Raw genomic sequence first — 17,000 nt, 5'->3', positions numbered from 1 at the left:
CAGAACTAATTGGACTTGTATTGATTGGAATGTCAAGCTGAACTGTTGTTGAACCAAGTTCTTACTTAGCACTTTAGTGCTTGATCACTTCTTACTATCTGCAACCAATATAGCAAAGCATTGCCCAACTGTGGGTTTGAATTCACTCAAATATTGATTGATTTTTCTACTGAATTGTGGAAATAGTTTAGACTGAGGTCATTGCTTTTCAGAACCAATCATTATACAATGCTGCAATGGATAGAAAAGCACTCTAAATATAAACAGAATTCTGTCTGCATGCAGATAGCCAAGGTTTGTTTATAATGAGTGCTGGCTAATATTTTTGTAAACAGGTGCAGTATAGTTAACATGAATTACACTCCATCTGCACAGGATCATGGTAATCTACTATGAAGTAAACAGTTCCAAACAAGCTTAATGTTCCCATTTACAGACTTTCATCAGCTATTATTTAGATTGATCAGTGACTTAAGTTTGGCAATTACATATCATGTAGTTGCATGCCACAAGGATTACGGCAAATATTTTAACAATTGGATAAAAGGAATGTTTTTTGCTCCCTTGGTGTGCTAAGAAAAGGCTTGTACTGGTCATGTGTGTTCTGACACATAATACATTAAAACACAGATTTCACAAGCCAAACTTTATTAGTGCAAAAGAAACAGTGCAGATTTAACAGAGATTCCAGATGCAGTTTTAGATTTTGATGAAATCATTGTATTCCTTAAATATTCAAATATGAAATAACAAAATCAAAAGAAACTTTTATCCAACATCCAAAAAGTAATTAGGATTGAAGAATAATTGCCTTGTGATCCCCACAGCAGATGCACCATATGGAATAATTACTTCCAACTTTATAACGTATTGTAGAATTTTATATCTTAGACTAACTGATTTTTTAAAAATAAATTCATACATTTTTGAACGTCATTTTTTGTGTGATTCTTAAAGTAGATTTGTATACAATAAATTGAAGAAACATTCAACAAAGTCCCTGAATATTTCACGCCTTGCATTGAATTAGCACAGATTAAACATTTTCTGGTGGAGAAATGTGTTTGCGGAACGGTGTTTCTAGCAGACCTATGTCGATTCCTAGGGGCAGGCAATGCCACAGGCCACTACCTGTGCTGCCCTCCCTACACCAGAGGAATAGAAGTAAATCTGCGTAGTGGCGCTCGAAGCAATGCCACACAATCAAATTTCTCACTTTTTACTTATGAACATTTCTGAATAAATTGAATTACTAACCCATTATATATAATTAACCAAAAAAACACACAAAAACAATATGTAACTGATTCAACTGGTGTAATTTTATTTAAAGTGCATTGCCTTCATGAAAAAGTGTTGAGTAATGTTATCTGTTTGAGGAACAAGGAGAATTGAAAAGAACACATCGTCATCACAATGATGTCACATATAAGTGACACTGATATGTTTTCAAGTGTTCCACGTCATTACATTCTATGTTTGTAAATAGATGAGAAAAGACTTGCCAAAATACATTTTCATGAAGACAATGTTGCTTTATTTTTGTGTAAACACACTGTTCATATATGTGAACATGACATATTATGACATTTTATTAAACTCTGAACACTTTCTAGTAACCCGAGATATTTTGTAGCTTTTTTTAAATCCACTGTGACAAGTTTCCTCAACAAGCAGGCTCTCATATATGATATTGGATTATTTTATGTCGAAACACCTTATGCTCAGTAGTATTAACAGGGGCTTCTTCCAGACCGCTTCCAGGCTTCATGAACTCCAACAATAGTCTCTCTCTTCACGCATTTAAAATAACCTTTGAAACCATGTTGTGTTGGTGCCTGTTTAAACCAAAGTATTGAGTCTCAGTTACTGTAAACAGACACAGCTGTTATTTTGTGTCATAATCGACGTGGACCATTCTGTTCCAGTTTAAACCATTTTGGACAATTTTAGATTACTATTCAAGATTTTTATAAAACCGGTTATGTAAATGATGTTCAATGGATGTAAAGCTATCAAGTATCATTTGTCTTCCACCTTTTCACATACATCCTATATTTTTGTTAAATACATAAATTTGCCACCTTCTTTTCTGCTCTGTGAGCCCCACCCTCCCCTAAATCCTATATTCTGATAAAAATAGTCAGAACATGATCTCTTTCCATGTAGATCAATATTGCAATATGGATCTGTGTGAAGCCTATGGAGAATGCTTGTCCATAGCATCATGTTAGTACAAATTATTATGCTGTGCTACTTGGTTGCCCTGATTGGATACCACCCATTTTATTCTCCATATAACATTTAATAATCAAAGACTACACTTTCAGCCTCATTTTATGAATGTCTTTCTGATGTGCCTTACTGATGTGCAAAAGTTGTTGCATGGGCTCCTTCACATGTCAGGACTTTAAGTGGCTTAAACAAGGACAAACATTTTTGAACAGAATTAACTTCATATCACAAGTAGTAGCATTAAATCTAAGTAATGTTGTTATCAATGAGGCGGGACGATCTTTCTCTAGTTCCACTGCTCCACGGGTCATAACATGTATTTAAATGCTTCCCCAGTTACCAATATGGCCAATTATATACTCTATTTTTATTTCAGAATAAAATTCACCAACCAGGTTTCTTTAATAAACAAAATTATTAATTTATTATAAAACAATACTTATTCAGTAAAGATGCAAAGCATTAACACAGATTGAAATATGAAAGTTCCCTTCTGACTTAGCCCAACACACACATTCACATCGGTTCAAGAAAAAATAGAGGTTTTCTCTGCAGCGAACTCTTTACAAAAAAGACAAAAAGATACTTTGGCCAAATACTTGTTGATTCTTGAAGGAAAAGGATAAGGTATAGAATGGTACAGTTGTCCCTTTTCTGGCATCCCAAATACACGTAGATGGTTGTCACTGGGATCTTTTTGGAGCAGTTCTCTTCAGGAAACATCAAAGATTAGTCTGGCAGGCTTTCCAGAAGAAATGCAGCATCAGGGGTTTCAGCTATCACACACTGGATTTCCAGGGTTTCTCGAAGAGGTGGAGAAAGGATAAGCTGGTTCCTTCTCTTTTAGCAGGCTTACCCCCCAACTGACTCAAAACAATCCAAAACGAAACCAACCACAAATCTTGACATGTCACATCTCTGTAAACAACTCTCCCTAGTCACCAAGGCTGTTGTTGTTTACTTAGCTGAAGACATGTGACTTCTAGTAAGTGTGTTTTTAAACCAAGTCCCAAAGTCCTTTCAATGACTTTTAAAAAAAAGTCCAGCAGCTCCTCAGATTTCCACTGACTTTTACACACAAGACCTCAAAAATATTAATATATGAAAACACCTTCATAACAATGTGAACTCTCCCAGTGATTACAAGATCACAAAATAGTTACAGATGAGGAAAACCATTCAGCCCAACTTAATTTATTGTCTATCAAGAAAGACCCTACAATATCCCCACTGCAACACTTAATAGTTTCTTAAATGATTTCAAGGTTTTCATCTCCACTACTCTATCTGAAAATCCATTTCATACGTTAATCACTCTTTGTTAGAACTTCCTGATATTTTTCTTAAATTTACCTTTTATGAATTTAAACCTGTGTCCTCTTGTCCTACTCCCACAATTTAATCTAAAGGGATATTCTGGATTTAACTTTTCCATTTTCTTAACTATTTCACACTGTAAGATCATTGAAATACCCAAATTTTCAGATCCAAGATTAGGGATCAGCCTCATAGCACTCCTCTGCATTGTTTCCAGTGTTTGAATATCTCCTTCATGTCCTAGTGACCAAAACGGGATACAAACTCAAGGTGCAGTATAACCAAAGCACTGTACACGTTGAATCAAGATTTCCACTGACTTGTATTCTACTGTTTTGGCTATGTAGTCAACATTCTATTGGCTTTGTTGATTAATGCTCGGTATTGGTCTACTTTACACTCATCTACATTAAATTTTATATGCTTTTGTTTGCCTATATTCATAGTTTGTTCAACTCATTCCGTAATTTATGGGCTGCCACTGCCCCCTTAGATGAGTATCAGCTTAAAATTCAACTAACTTGCATTGAATTTCTGAATGCAATCCGTTAAGGTAAATTGGAAACATTAGTGGTCGCACACAGAACTCTGGGGCATCCTACCCCAACATAACTAAAAGTACCAATTATTTTTGACTCTTCAGTCTATTTCTTTTCTATTCTGAACTTATCCAGAACTGACAGGTCATATTGATCAGAAAACATTGAACAACCTGGGGAACTTTTTTCTCGAAAAGACTCAGGCGTTGACCTAATAGAGGTCTTTAAGTTTATGAAAGACTTTGGTAGGGTAGACATTGAGAAAATGTTTGCACTTGTGGGGGATATCAAAACTAAGGACCACAAATATAAGATAGTTGCTAATAAATCCAATAAATAATTCAGGAGAAACTTCATTTCCTGGAGAGTAGTTAGAACGTGGAACTTACTACCATAAAGAGTTGTTAACATGAATAGCATAGATGCATTTAAGGGAAAGCTAGATAAACACAGAAGGGAGAAAGGAATAGAGGGATATGTTGATAGGGTTAGATGAAGTAGGGTGGGAGGAGGTTCATGTACAGCATAAGCCTGTTGGGCTGAATGGCCTGTTTTTGTTCTCTACATTCTATATAATTCTGTATTTAGTGTCAGCTATGGCTCAGTTGGTAGCATTCTCGCCTCTAAGCCAGAAGGTTCTGGGTTCAAGTCCCACTCCAAAACTTGAGCACAACAATCAAGGCTGACACTTCAGTACTGAGGGAGTGCTACACTGCTGAAGGTGTAATTGAAGATGAAATGCTAAACTGAAGCCCTGTCTGCCCTCTCATGTCGATGTAAAAGATCTCATGACATTTCGACGTAGAGCAGGGGAGTTATCCCATGTCCAGGCCAATAGTTATCTCAAAATCAACATCACATGAATAGATTAGCTGGTCATTATCAGGTGGGTGTTTGCTGTGTGCAAATTGGCTGCTGCATTTCCTGCATTACAACAGTGACTACACTTCAAAAGTATTTCATTGGCTGTAAAGCACTTTGAGCTATAAGATGCATCTTAGTGAGAGGCACCTGTCTGTCATTGGTAACCCCCACAAGAGCAGCCATATGGAGGAGGCATTTGTGTGCCCCCATCCTGGACTGATGGGCTGTCACCAGCATAGGTGATGTGCGAGTCTTCATTGGGAAACTGTCTTTCTCCTTGTACTTACAGCAGAATTGGGAGCACAACTCCAGGGAAAGGGCCAAGACTGGTAGAGGGGTTCCAAACCTGCATATCCTGACCCTGGGGAAGGAGGCGGCCTTGGAACTGGCTGGGTCTCAGGGCAACCGAGCGATTGCTGATGGTGAAACAGGAGTGTCATCACAGGAGAGTGAGTGAACGAATGCAGAGGCACAAGGATACATCAGGCCCACTCGTGAGGTGTAGTGCTCTTCTCTCCATCACTGGACACATGGAGCTCCATATTAGGCATAGTTGCGATGAAGAAATGGGAAGCCTTTAACCCCTCAATGTTTGTGTTCTCTCATGCAGGTCATGGACATCCTGAAGGACGTGGAACTTGAGAGACTGGGGGCCTGCTGACCACCTCCGAGGAGGAGGAGGGATCCTCAGAGGGTGCAGTGTCACATCATGCCCCCTCGCCTCCACCAGTGCAGATACTCTCACGTTGGTAGGTTTGCGCTTGCAATGAGATTCAGGGTCGTAACCTCATGAGCAGCTGATGGAGGCTGTGACAGCTGAGGCCACTGACAGTCAGAGGACTGTGGGAGGCCAGGGGCTCCAGGCTGATGACAGGCCTCTGGAGTCATCGGCAAGACTGCAGCTGCAGTGAAAGGTGATGGAACATCTGGCGGATCTTCCAGAGGCTATGCGCACCCATGCAGGGATGATAAACCATCCAGGATATGGGCGCTGCCATGTCACAAGCGTGTGCACGCATGGCTTCCTTCATCGAGAGACGGACGACCTCCATGGAGAGCCTGATCCAGCAGATCTCTCAGTGGATTCTGGAGATGCCTGCAGACCTGCCAGCCATCACTTGTATATGAGTTCTATGCAGCAGTGGCAAGGCTAGAGGGGAATGAGGTGCCTGGAATCTGCACCAGGTCCTCGTCCTGCTCTGGTCAGCAGGGAGGTAACAAATGTGCCTTGCCTTGGAAGATTCGGTTGCCTTCTGCTTCTGGGGCTCCTCCCAGGGTGCTTCAAGTGTGGACAGCAGCTCCTCAGCCCCTCTGCCAGTGACCCCATCACGTCCAGTAGCCACAACGACAGAGAAGGGTCCTGCACCTGTGCAGTAGCCCCTTAGCAAGCCGGGGCTCTTCTAGCAGCCAGAGGACAGCCACCAAGGTCATCTCAAGCCATGGGGCAGCTCAATCATCAGCCTGCCTCCACCTCAGCTGCAAGCATGTAGGAGCACACATAAGCGAGTTAAGAAGAGCACCTAGCTGCACTTGGGATTCACGGGTGTTTAGATTTTGTACATGTGAAGGCTTGATAATGTTGTGCCGCTCAATAAATGTTTGACTCACTGATGTTGGTCATACTTTCAAAACTTGCTGCCTTGTTAGATCTGATCTACAGCCTTGCTCCCTCAACAGGCTGTCAGTTCCTCAGCTTTGCCAGTGTCTGCTGAGAGACTGGGTGCTGGGCGATGGCGTGCCAGATGAAGGAGGTGACAGCAGGAGGGCATAAAGGTGAGGCTTCATTGTGAAAGGGCATCAGGGTCACAAGAAACAGGTATATATGAGATTGTCCCAAGCCTCCCTTGTGTGTCTCTCATTTCCCCTTGCCCCTGGTCCAAGGGGTTCCTCATCCTGTGCCTCCTGCTCAGCAACCTCCCCCACATCCTCTTCGTCAGATGAGGAGTGGCAGTTGATGGTGTCCTCATTATCAAGGCCTGCCCCCACTACAGCGTATGGTTGTGCAGTGCACAGCAGACACCACAATACGCGAGACCCTCGCATACTGAAGTGCCCCACTGGAGCGATCTAGGCACCTGAATCTCATCTTCAGCAGCCCAATGACCTGCTTCATGGTCGCTCAGGAGACCGTGGCAGGTTTTGTACCTCTCCACTGCTGCAGTGTGTGGATTCCTCACAAGAGTGTGTAGTCATGTATTCAATGGGTAGTCTTTGTCTGCGAGAATCCATCCCTGAAGGCGAAAGGGGAGCAGGAATACTTCTGGTCCTGGTAATGCCAAAGTATGCAGGTGTTGTGGCTGCTTCCCAAAAAGTATGCACACACCTGAAGGATCCGCTTCTAATGGTGACAGACCAGTTGTACATTAATGGAATGGAAGCCCTTCCTGTTGATGAGGCCACTGGCGGGTCCATGGAAGCCTTGATGGCCACATGGGTGCAGTCGATGACACCTTGCACCTGGGGCAACCTGGTGATGGCCCTGAAGCCAATGGACCTTTCCACCTGACCATCTGGGTCGGGTTGGTAGCGGACATAGTCACAGGCCCTCTTGAACAGGGCACTGGTCATCTCCTTGATGCAATGATGGGCTGCAGACTGGGAGATACCACACCTGTACCCAGTGGATTCCTGGAAAGATCCACAGACGTAGAAGTTGAGAGCTACAGTGATCTTCAGAGCCACTGCATTGGGTGTCCACCAACCCCCAGGGATCTCAGCTCGTCCTGAAGCATGGCGTAGAGGTCAGTGACTGCCTCCCTGGAGATGCTCAGTCTGCACTGACACTGCCGCTTGGCCACCTGGAGATAGTTCAGCCACGTACGGTAGACTTTCTGCCAGGGATAAGCCCTTCTTTGCACAGGAGGCAGATGGCATGCTACTCTGTGTTCTTCCAGAGGCTGCTCCTGACATTTCTGACTTGCCCCAACAGTGCCTGGACCTCCCTCCCTCTGAACTGTTCCTCCTCCTCAGGTTGGGTGGGCCACAAAGACTTGTTGGATTAGGCCCATGACAGGTGGGCTTTCTCCCAGTCCTATGTGTTCTGTCCAGCCCACCTCCCCTCAACACCTTCCCCTGGCTAGTCCCGATGGAGCAAGCACCACTGCCCCTCTGTGACCCTTGCAGCACGCCCCTACTGTCAGTCTTAGCACCTTTACAAGCTTCCTCTGTCAGTGCTGGCACCTTTACCCCCTTCTACCATCATCTGGCAATGTCCTCCTTTCACCACCCTCCCTTCCACTGCACATTGGCTCTCCGGATAGCTGGCTGGCAGAAGCAGTACTGCACTCTCGCCTCCTTGCCACCGCCTTTAACCAGACAGGGCTCTGAAGCCCTGTGATTCCCGTGCGGCATTGATAAAATTAGAAATGCGCTGTAAAATTCGAGTTGATTGCCCTTTTAACTACCCTAATTGAGGTTCAGCCATGATGTTGTCAGATGTCCACCCTCCATGGTTCCTGCCCCTTGTAAAATTCAGAACCAACGACAGGATGCTGGACCTTTGGTTGAACACATCCCGATCACACCTTATGGCACCCGCCTCTGACCTCGCTCTTAGTGGCCCAGTAAAATTCTGGCCACTGTGTGCAGGTTTGGTCACCAACCCTTGGGAAAGATATATTGGCTTTGGAAAGGATGCAGCACGGATGCACCAAAATTAAATTATAAGAACAGGCTGCACAAACTTGGGCTGTATTCGCTTGAGTTTTGAAGGTTGAATGGTGACCTATTCAAGCTATTTAAAATTATTAAGAGGATTCATTAGGGTACATACGGAGACACTGCTTCCTCTGCTGGGGAAGTACAAAAAGGGGGCATAATCTTAAAATAATTAGAGCTTGGCCATTTAGGGGTGAAAGCAGGAAACATTTTTTCCCACACAGAGGATAATAGAAATCTTCCCCAAAAGGCTGTGGATGCTGGGTCTGTAAAATGTCAACAGTTATGGATAATATTGAACAATTTGTGTTTCTATTCATTGGTTTGGAAAATGCAGCAACCTTATTTAGAACTTTAATAATACCTTCAAGCCACGATGCAGTCTGGTCATAATCACTCCAAGGAACTCTTGTTTGCTCAGACATCCATCTCCATCCATATCAAAAATCTTGAAGACAGTATCAAGAACATTATCTGACAGTTCTTGCCCTGTTGCAACTTTCACTGCACGCTTGAAGTGCCCTAAATTTAACATGGAAAAAATGCATAAAATTTACACAAAGTTGTTTCAACCCACACAAGTAATATATTGTTTGAAAGGTTGCCTTAGACTTACGTAGTATTTATTTTTTTGTCTACTCAAAACATGTTAAATGGATACACAGGACAAAATGTAATATACTTCAGATTTTAATTGTCTAAATCATTTGCAAAGTAATTTGTTGTGACGCAGACTTTTGGTCATTGCCCATCATATAAGTTGGGGCCCATCCAAACTATGCCACTGCTCCAGGAATGTAATGTCACTGTTGAAGGCCTATTTCACAGGAGCTTTTGTATCTCATTATCTGGTATTTCTCTTAAAGCAATATTTATCTGCAATGGGAGTGGGTGTGCAGTATTACTTTGTTGGCTTTGCTTTTGCTGGCTGCCATGTATTTAGTTTTTGCATTGCTTTAATTTATATTCTTTACCCCTCAGCACTGAACAGAGTACTACTCTGAATTCAAACCTATTTACACTGGTAGAATGTGCATTGTTCTGGGAATTCTTCTTACCCTCAGGGAGCTAGAAGATGAGGAGAAGCTTCAAAGAAATCATCAGAAGGACTTTGTATCCACTTGAGATGTGTTGCACTTACCCAAGTTGCAGGTCCACAGAATCAGCTGGAGACACTTGGGCATGCCAGAGAAAATGTGCCTATGCCATCTATACTTCACTAAGGAGGCCTTTCTGAGGAGTCACGAATGGTGCTGAACATTGTGCAATCATCAACGAACATCCCCACTTCTGACCTTATGATTGAAGGAAGGTCATTGATGAAGCAGCTGAAGATGGTTGGGCCTAGGACACTACCCTGAAGAACTCCTACAGTGATGTCCTAGAGCTCAGATGATTGACCTCCAACAACCACAACCATCTTCCTTTGCGCTAGGTATGACTCCAGCCAGCGGAAGGTTTTCCCCTTGATTCCCATTGACCTCAGTTTTGCTAGGGCTCCTCGATGCCATACTTGGTCAAATGCTGCCTTAATGTCAAGGGCAGTCACTCTCACCTCACCTCCTGAGTTCAGCTCTTTTGTCCATGTTTGAACCAAGGCTGTAATGAGGTCAGGAGCTGAGTGGCCCTGGCGGAACCCAAACTGAGCATCACTAAGCAGGTTATTGCCAAGCAAGTGCCGCTTGATGGTACTGTTGATGACATGTTCCATCACTTTACTGATGATTGAGAGTAGGCTGATCGGGCAGTAATTGGCTGGGTTGGACTTGTCCTGCTTTTTGTGTACAGGACATACCTGGGTAATTTTCCACATTGCCGGGTAGATGCCAGTGTTGCAGCTGTACTGGAACAGCTTGGCTAGGGGCACGGCAAGTTCTGGAGCACAGGTCTTCAGTACTATTGCTGGAATATTGTCAGGGCCCATAGCCTTTGCAGTATCCAGTGCCTTCAGTCGTTTCTTGATATCACGCGGTGTGAACCAAATTGGCTGAAGTCTGGCATCTGTGATGCTGGGGACTTCAGGAGGAGGCCGAGATGGATCATCAACTCAGCACTTCTGGCTGAAGATTGTTGCACATGTTTCAGCCTTATCTTTCGCACTGATGTGCTCTGCTCCCCCATCATTGAGGATGGGGATATTTGTGGAGCCACCTCCACCAGTTAGTTGTTTAATTGTCCACCACCATTCACGGCTGGATGTGGCAGGACTGCAGAGCTTAGATCTGATCCGTTGGTCATGGGATCGCTTAGCTCTATCGCATGCTGCTTACGCAATTTGGCATGCAAATTGCTTCACCAGGTTGACACCTCATTTTGAGGTATGCCTGGTGCTGCTCCTGGCATGCCCTCCTGCACTCTTCATTGAACCAGGGTTGGTCTCCTGGCTTGATGGTAATGGTAGAATGGGGGATATGCCAGGCCATGAGGTTACAGATTGTAGTTGAGTACAATTCTGCTGCTGCTGCTGGCCCACAGTGCCTCATGGATGCCCAGTTTTGCAATGCTAGATCTGTTCGAAATCTATCCCATTTAGCATGGTGGTAGTGCCACACAACACGATGGATCCTCAATGTGAAGGCGGGACATCGTCTCCACAAGGACTGTGTGATGGTCACTCCTACCAATACTGTCATGGACAGATGCATCTGCGACAGGCAGATTGGTGAGGACGAGGTCAAGTATGTTTTCCCCTCACCACCTGTCGCATACCCAGTCTAGCAGATATGTCCTTTAGGACTCAGCCAGCTCGGTCAGTAGTGGTGCTACCGAGCCACTCTTGGTGATGGACTTTGAAGTCCCCCACCCAGAGTACATTCTGTGCCCTCGCCACCCTCAGTGCTTCCTCCAAGTGCTGTTCAACATGGAGGAGTACTGACTCATCAGCTGAGGGAGGGCAGTAGGTGGTAATCAGCAGGAGGTTTCATTGTTCATGTTTGATCTGATGCCATGAGACTTCATGGGATCCAGAGTCGATGTTGAGGACTCCCAGGGCAACTCCCTCCCTACTGTATACCACTGTGCCACCACCTCTGCTGGGTCTGTCCTGCCGGTGGAACAGGACATACCCGGGGATTATGATGGCGGTGTCTGGGACATTGTTGGTCAGGTATGATTCCGTGAGTATGACTATGTCAGGCTGTGGGACAGCTCTCCCAACTTTGGCACAAGCCCCCAGATGTTAGTAAGGAGGACTTTGCAGGGTCGACAGGGCTGGGTTTGCCGTTGTCGTTTCCGGTGCCTAGGTCGATGCCGGGTGGTCAGTCCAGTTTCATTCCCTTTTATTGACTTCGTAGCGGTTAGATACAACTGAGTGGCTTGTGAGGCCATTTCAGAGTCAACCACATTGCTGTGGGTCTGGAGTCACATGTAGGCCAGACCAGGTAAGGACAGCAGATTTCCTTCCCTAAAGGATATTAGTGAACCAGATGGGTTTTTACAACAATCGACAATGGTTTCATGACCATTAGACTAGCTTTTTAATTCCAGATTTATTAATTGAATTCAAATTCCACCTTCTGCTGTGGTGGGATTTGAACCCATGTCCCCAGAGCAATACCCTGGGTCTCTGGGTTACTAGTTCAGTGACACTACCAGGACGTTACCGCTTCCCCTAGTTGCAAGAAAGGTAGCCATCTTTGCCACTCCAAGGCATCACACGCCAGCATTGCAATATGTCTGGAAGGAGACTGAGGGTGAAGACCAGTCACTGGACAAACAGTCGTGAATATCTGAACTACACTTGCCTTAACATAGCTGTAAATGAACTTACATACATTTACCATGACCATGCAAATCTGGGATCCATTTGACATAAACATAATTATGAATGAAGGTGCTCCATGCAGAAGTATTGAGAAATATGTGCAGGATGTTACTGCTGACATTTTAATATTTAGATGAAGACCCTTCCTGGTTTAGGGAGACTATTCCTGGCCTTGTTTTTTGCATGCTGGAAACTGAGTCATAGAGAGATACAGCACTGAAACAGGCCCTTCGGCCCACCGAGTCTGTGCCAACCAATAACCACCCATTTATACTAATCCTACATTAATCGCATATTCCCTACCACATACCCACCATTCTCCTACCACCTACCTACACTAGGGACAATTTACAATGGCCAATTTACCTATCAACCTGCAAGTCTTTGGCTGTGGGAGGAAACTCACGCGGTTGCAGGGGGAACTTGCAAACTCCGCACAGACAGTACCCAGAACCGAACCCAGGTCGCTGGAGCTGTGAGGCTGCAGTGCTGACCACTGCGCCGTTCCTACAACTGAGGCATGATGTCAAGTGAATGCAGGTCTGGTGGTAATAGATCTCTGCCTTTTTCCTGAGCAGGTTTGCATGATGTGCACGAAATGCACAAGCAGGTTGGACAAAACTGATTGGAAAATATCTCCATTTATATCTTCAGTTTTGTATCATGAAATGTTATAAATGTAACATTTTGTGCTGGATTTGCTGCTACACACTACCTGATTTTGGAGCCGGGAGATAGTCCATGAAGACTGTACTACTGCAAGTGATGGTGGGGTGTAATATACCTGTCCATATTTGGGCAGTCATATTCAAATTCAACATTAATGATGGAAAACTTTATCTGGCGTATTTCCTGTCAATAACAGCTCAGCAATTCTGGGCATCAGGAATTCTGGTGCGCCAGTAAGGGGAGCACTGAGTGGAGACTTCGTCTGAGTGAGATGTAGTCAGAGAGTGAGGGTGGGAATTTGGCTCACATGGAAATTTAGTGCAAAGGGGGAAAAGAAGAAATTGATGTGTGACGTTCCAGCAAAGAAGGTAAGTGATTGGTTGGTGAACATTCTCTCTTAGCTAAACTAAGGAATTTTAATTGGGGTTATTAACATTAACTGGACTAATAAGAACAAAAATCTTCTGAGACTCGGGTAATTTATGATGAAGGTTTCATTAGTAGGAGTAAGCTTTACCAGCAGTAGTTAAGCTTATTAGTAATGGGACTTAGTAGCTGTGGGGTTTATTAATTACAAATTAATTAAGAAAAATAAATTAACACAATAAAGATAGCAGGGCAGGTGATGTGTTGCAGCTGCAGTACGTAGGAGCTGGTAGACGCCAGTGCAATCCATGGCAAACCCGTCTCGAGTAAGTGTCTGTGGCTCGAGGAGCTTCAGCTCAGAGTCAATGAGCTGGAGGCCGCGCTACAGACACTAGGATGCACCAGGGATGGGGAAAGTTACCTGGACACCTTGTTCCAGAAGGCAGTCTCACCCCTTAGGATAGGGTCTTCTGATTTGGTCAGTGGTCAGGGACAGGAGGGTGTGACTGAGAGTGAGGCAGGTAAGAGGATCGAGAAGGCAGAAGTGGAGGAGCCTCAGCTCTTGCAATTGTCCAAGAGGGTTGTTCTTTCAGCTTGTATGAATGAGAGTGAAGGCTGCAAGGTGAATGAGCAAATTGACCATTACACCAATGTACAGGAAACCATTCAAGTGCGGGGAGTAAACAGGAATGTAGTTCTAGTAGGTGACAGTATAATCAGGGGGATAGACACAGTTCTCTGCAGCCAAGAGCAAGTGTCCAGACGGCTGTGTTGCCTGCCCAGTGCCAGGGTTCAGGACAACTGCTCAGGGCTGGTGAGGAACATGCAGTGGGAGGGGGAAGATCCAGTTGTCATGGTCCACGTGGGTACCAACGACATAGATAGGACTAGGAAAGAGGTTCTGCATAGGGAGTATGAGCAGCTAGGGGCTAAATTAAAAAACAGAACCTCAAAGGTAATAATCTCTGGGTTATTATCTGAGCCATGAGCAAATTGATGTAGGGTAAGTAAGATTAGAGTGTTAAATGTGTGACTGAAAGATTGGTGTGGGAGAAATGGGTTTTGATTCATGGGGCACTGGCACCAGTACTGGGGAAAGTGGGAGCTGTATCGTTGGGACGTTCTTCACCTGAAGCAAGCTGGGACCAGTGTTGTGGCGAGTCATGTAACTAGGGGGGTAGGGACGGCTTTAAACTAAATAGGGGGAGCGAGGGAAGATGTGATAATTTAAAGAGAGAGGAGAAGGCAAGACAGCAAGATAGCAATAAGGGTAATGATAATCAGAGTGTGGCAGGAAAGGACAGAGCATACAAACTTAAGAGTGCGCCAGCAGATAAGGCTAGATGTTGTGAACTAACGGGGTGGGGGGGGGGGGGGGGGGGGGTGGTGGTGGTGCAGGGTTCGGGTGTGAGGAGATTTAGAAATCCAAAGAGAAAGGTCGAGGCATTGGAACAGTATAGCGTTGTGGGTAAAGCAGAATGGGACTGGAAGGGACACAGTGTTTAACAAAAATTGTACATCAGTGAATAAGGTCATTGAAGGAAACTGAAGTAAAAAAAAAAATGAAATTAAAGGTTCTTTATCTGAATGTGCGAAGCATCTGCAATAAGATAGATGAACTGGTGGCACAAATAGCGGAAAATGATTTAGATCTAATTGCCATTATACAGACATAGTTACAAGGTGATCAAGTTTGGGAAATTACTATTCCAGGGTACACAATATTTCAGAAGACAGACAGAATGGCAATGGAAGAGAGGTAGCCCTGATAGTAAAGGATGCCATAAGGACATTAGTGAAAAAGGATCTGCTTCAGAAGGTCATGAAGCAGAATTAGTATGGGTGGAAATTAGGAAGAGCAAAAATCAGAAAAACACTAGTGGGAGTAGTTTATAGGCTCCTTAACAGTAGCTATACCATTGGACATTAAAAAATAAATTATTGGAGCTTGTACCAAAGACAATGTAATTGGCAAGAGTGGTCTGGAAGATGAGTTTGTAGAATGTTTTTGGGACAGTTTCTTGGAACAATACGTTGTGGAACCAACTAGGGATAAAGCTAACTTAGATCTACTATTGTGTAATGAAACAGGGTTAATTAGCAATTAAATAGTAAAAGATCCACTGGGAAATAGTGATCATAATAACACTGAATTCCATGTTAAGTTTGAAAGTGACATACTCCAATCACAAATAAGAATCTTAAACTTAAACAAAGCCAATTATGTAGGTATGAGGGGAGAACTGGCTAAGGTAATTGGATAAATAGACTAAAAGGTATGGTTGTAAATGAACTGTGGGAAACCTATAAGGAAACAATTCAAAATGTTCAACAAAAATACATTCCACTGAAAAACAAAAACTCAGCAAAGAAGACCCATCTGTGGCTCACTCAGGAAGTTAAGGATAACATTAGATTAAAAGAATAGGCTTACAATGTAAAAAAGAGTAGCAAGTTTGAGGATTGGGAGTGTTTTAGAAACCAACAAAGGGCCACCAGAAAGTTGATTTAAAAAAAGGAAAAAAGAGATGAGAGTAAACTAATCAGTAATATAAATGCTCTTACAATCTGTTTTTATAGTTATATAAAAAGAGAGAGTAGCTAAAGTAAATGTTGGTCCCTTAGAAACAGAGACAGGAGAAATTGTCATGGGGAATGAGGAAATGGCAGAAGCACTGAACAAATATTTCGTGTCTGTCTTCACAGTAGAAGACACAAGTTTCATACCAGAATTAGACGGTAACCTAGGGGCTAAAAAGTGAGGAAATTAAGGAAATAAATATCAGCAGAGAAAAAGTATTGGAGAAGCTTAAGGGACTAAAATCTGACAAATCCCTGGGACCTGATTGCCTTCACCCTAGTGTTCTAAAAGAGATAGCTGCAGATATAGTGGATGTGCCAGATATGATTTTCCAAAATTCCTTAGATTGAAGAACGGTAACATCAGATTGGATGTTGGCAAATGTTACACCACTTTTCAAGAAAGGAAGGAGAGAAAACAGGGAACTACAGGCCAGTTAGCCTAACATCAGTCGTTGGGAAAATGCTGGAATATATTATTAAGGAAATCTTAACAATGCACTGAGAAAAGCACAGTATGATTAGAACAAGTCAGCATGGTTTTACTAAAGGGAAATCCTGTTTGACAAATTTATTAGAGTTTTTTGAGGATGTAACTAGTAGGGTAGATAAAGAGGAGCCAGTAGATGTGGCATAGCTGGATTTTCAAAAGGCATTCCATAAGGTGCCACACAAAAGGTTAATAGGCAAGATAAGGGCTCATGGAGTTGGGGGAACATGGATGGAGGATTGGTTAACAGACAGGAAGCAAAGAGTGGACATAAACGGGGCATTTTCAAGTTTTTCAGGCAGTGAATAGTGGAGTGCTACAAGGATCGGTGCTGGGGCCTCAGCTATTTACAATCTATATTAATGACTTGGATGAAGAGACAGAGAGTAATGTATCTAAGTTTGCCTACAATACAAAGGTAGGTGGAAAGGCAGGCTGTGGGGAGGAAACAGAGAGGCTGCAAAGGAATAGAGACAGGTTAAGTGAATAGGCAACAAGATTACAGATGGAGTATAAAGTA

General features: G+C 43.5%; 1 protein-coding gene across 1 annotated transcript in view; it reads right to left on the bottom strand.

Moving 5' to 3' along the window:
- Positions 1-631: 631 nt before the first annotated feature.
- micu2 (mitochondrial calcium uptake 2) overlaps positions 632-17,000 on the bottom strand; it is a 572,589-nt gene continuing 556,220 nt past the window's right edge. The window contains exons 12-13 of the mRNA XM_068033641.1: positions 8,977-9,134; positions 632-1,838 (exon numbers count right to left, since the gene is read on the bottom strand). Coding sequence (XP_067889742.1) covers positions 1,734-1,838; positions 8,977-9,134 — 263 coding nt within the window. The 3' untranslated portion in view covers positions 632-1,733. The remainder of the gene's footprint in view (positions 1,839-8,976; positions 9,135-17,000) is intronic.

The sequence above is a fragment of the Heterodontus francisci genome, chromosome 6 (assembly GCF_036365525.1).
Source record: "Heterodontus francisci isolate sHetFra1 chromosome 6, sHetFra1.hap1, whole genome shotgun sequence".
Lineage (NCBI taxonomy): Eukaryota > Metazoa > Chordata > Chondrichthyes > Heterodontiformes > Heterodontidae > Heterodontus > Heterodontus francisci.
This window is presented reverse-complemented; position numbering and strand designations above follow the sequence as displayed.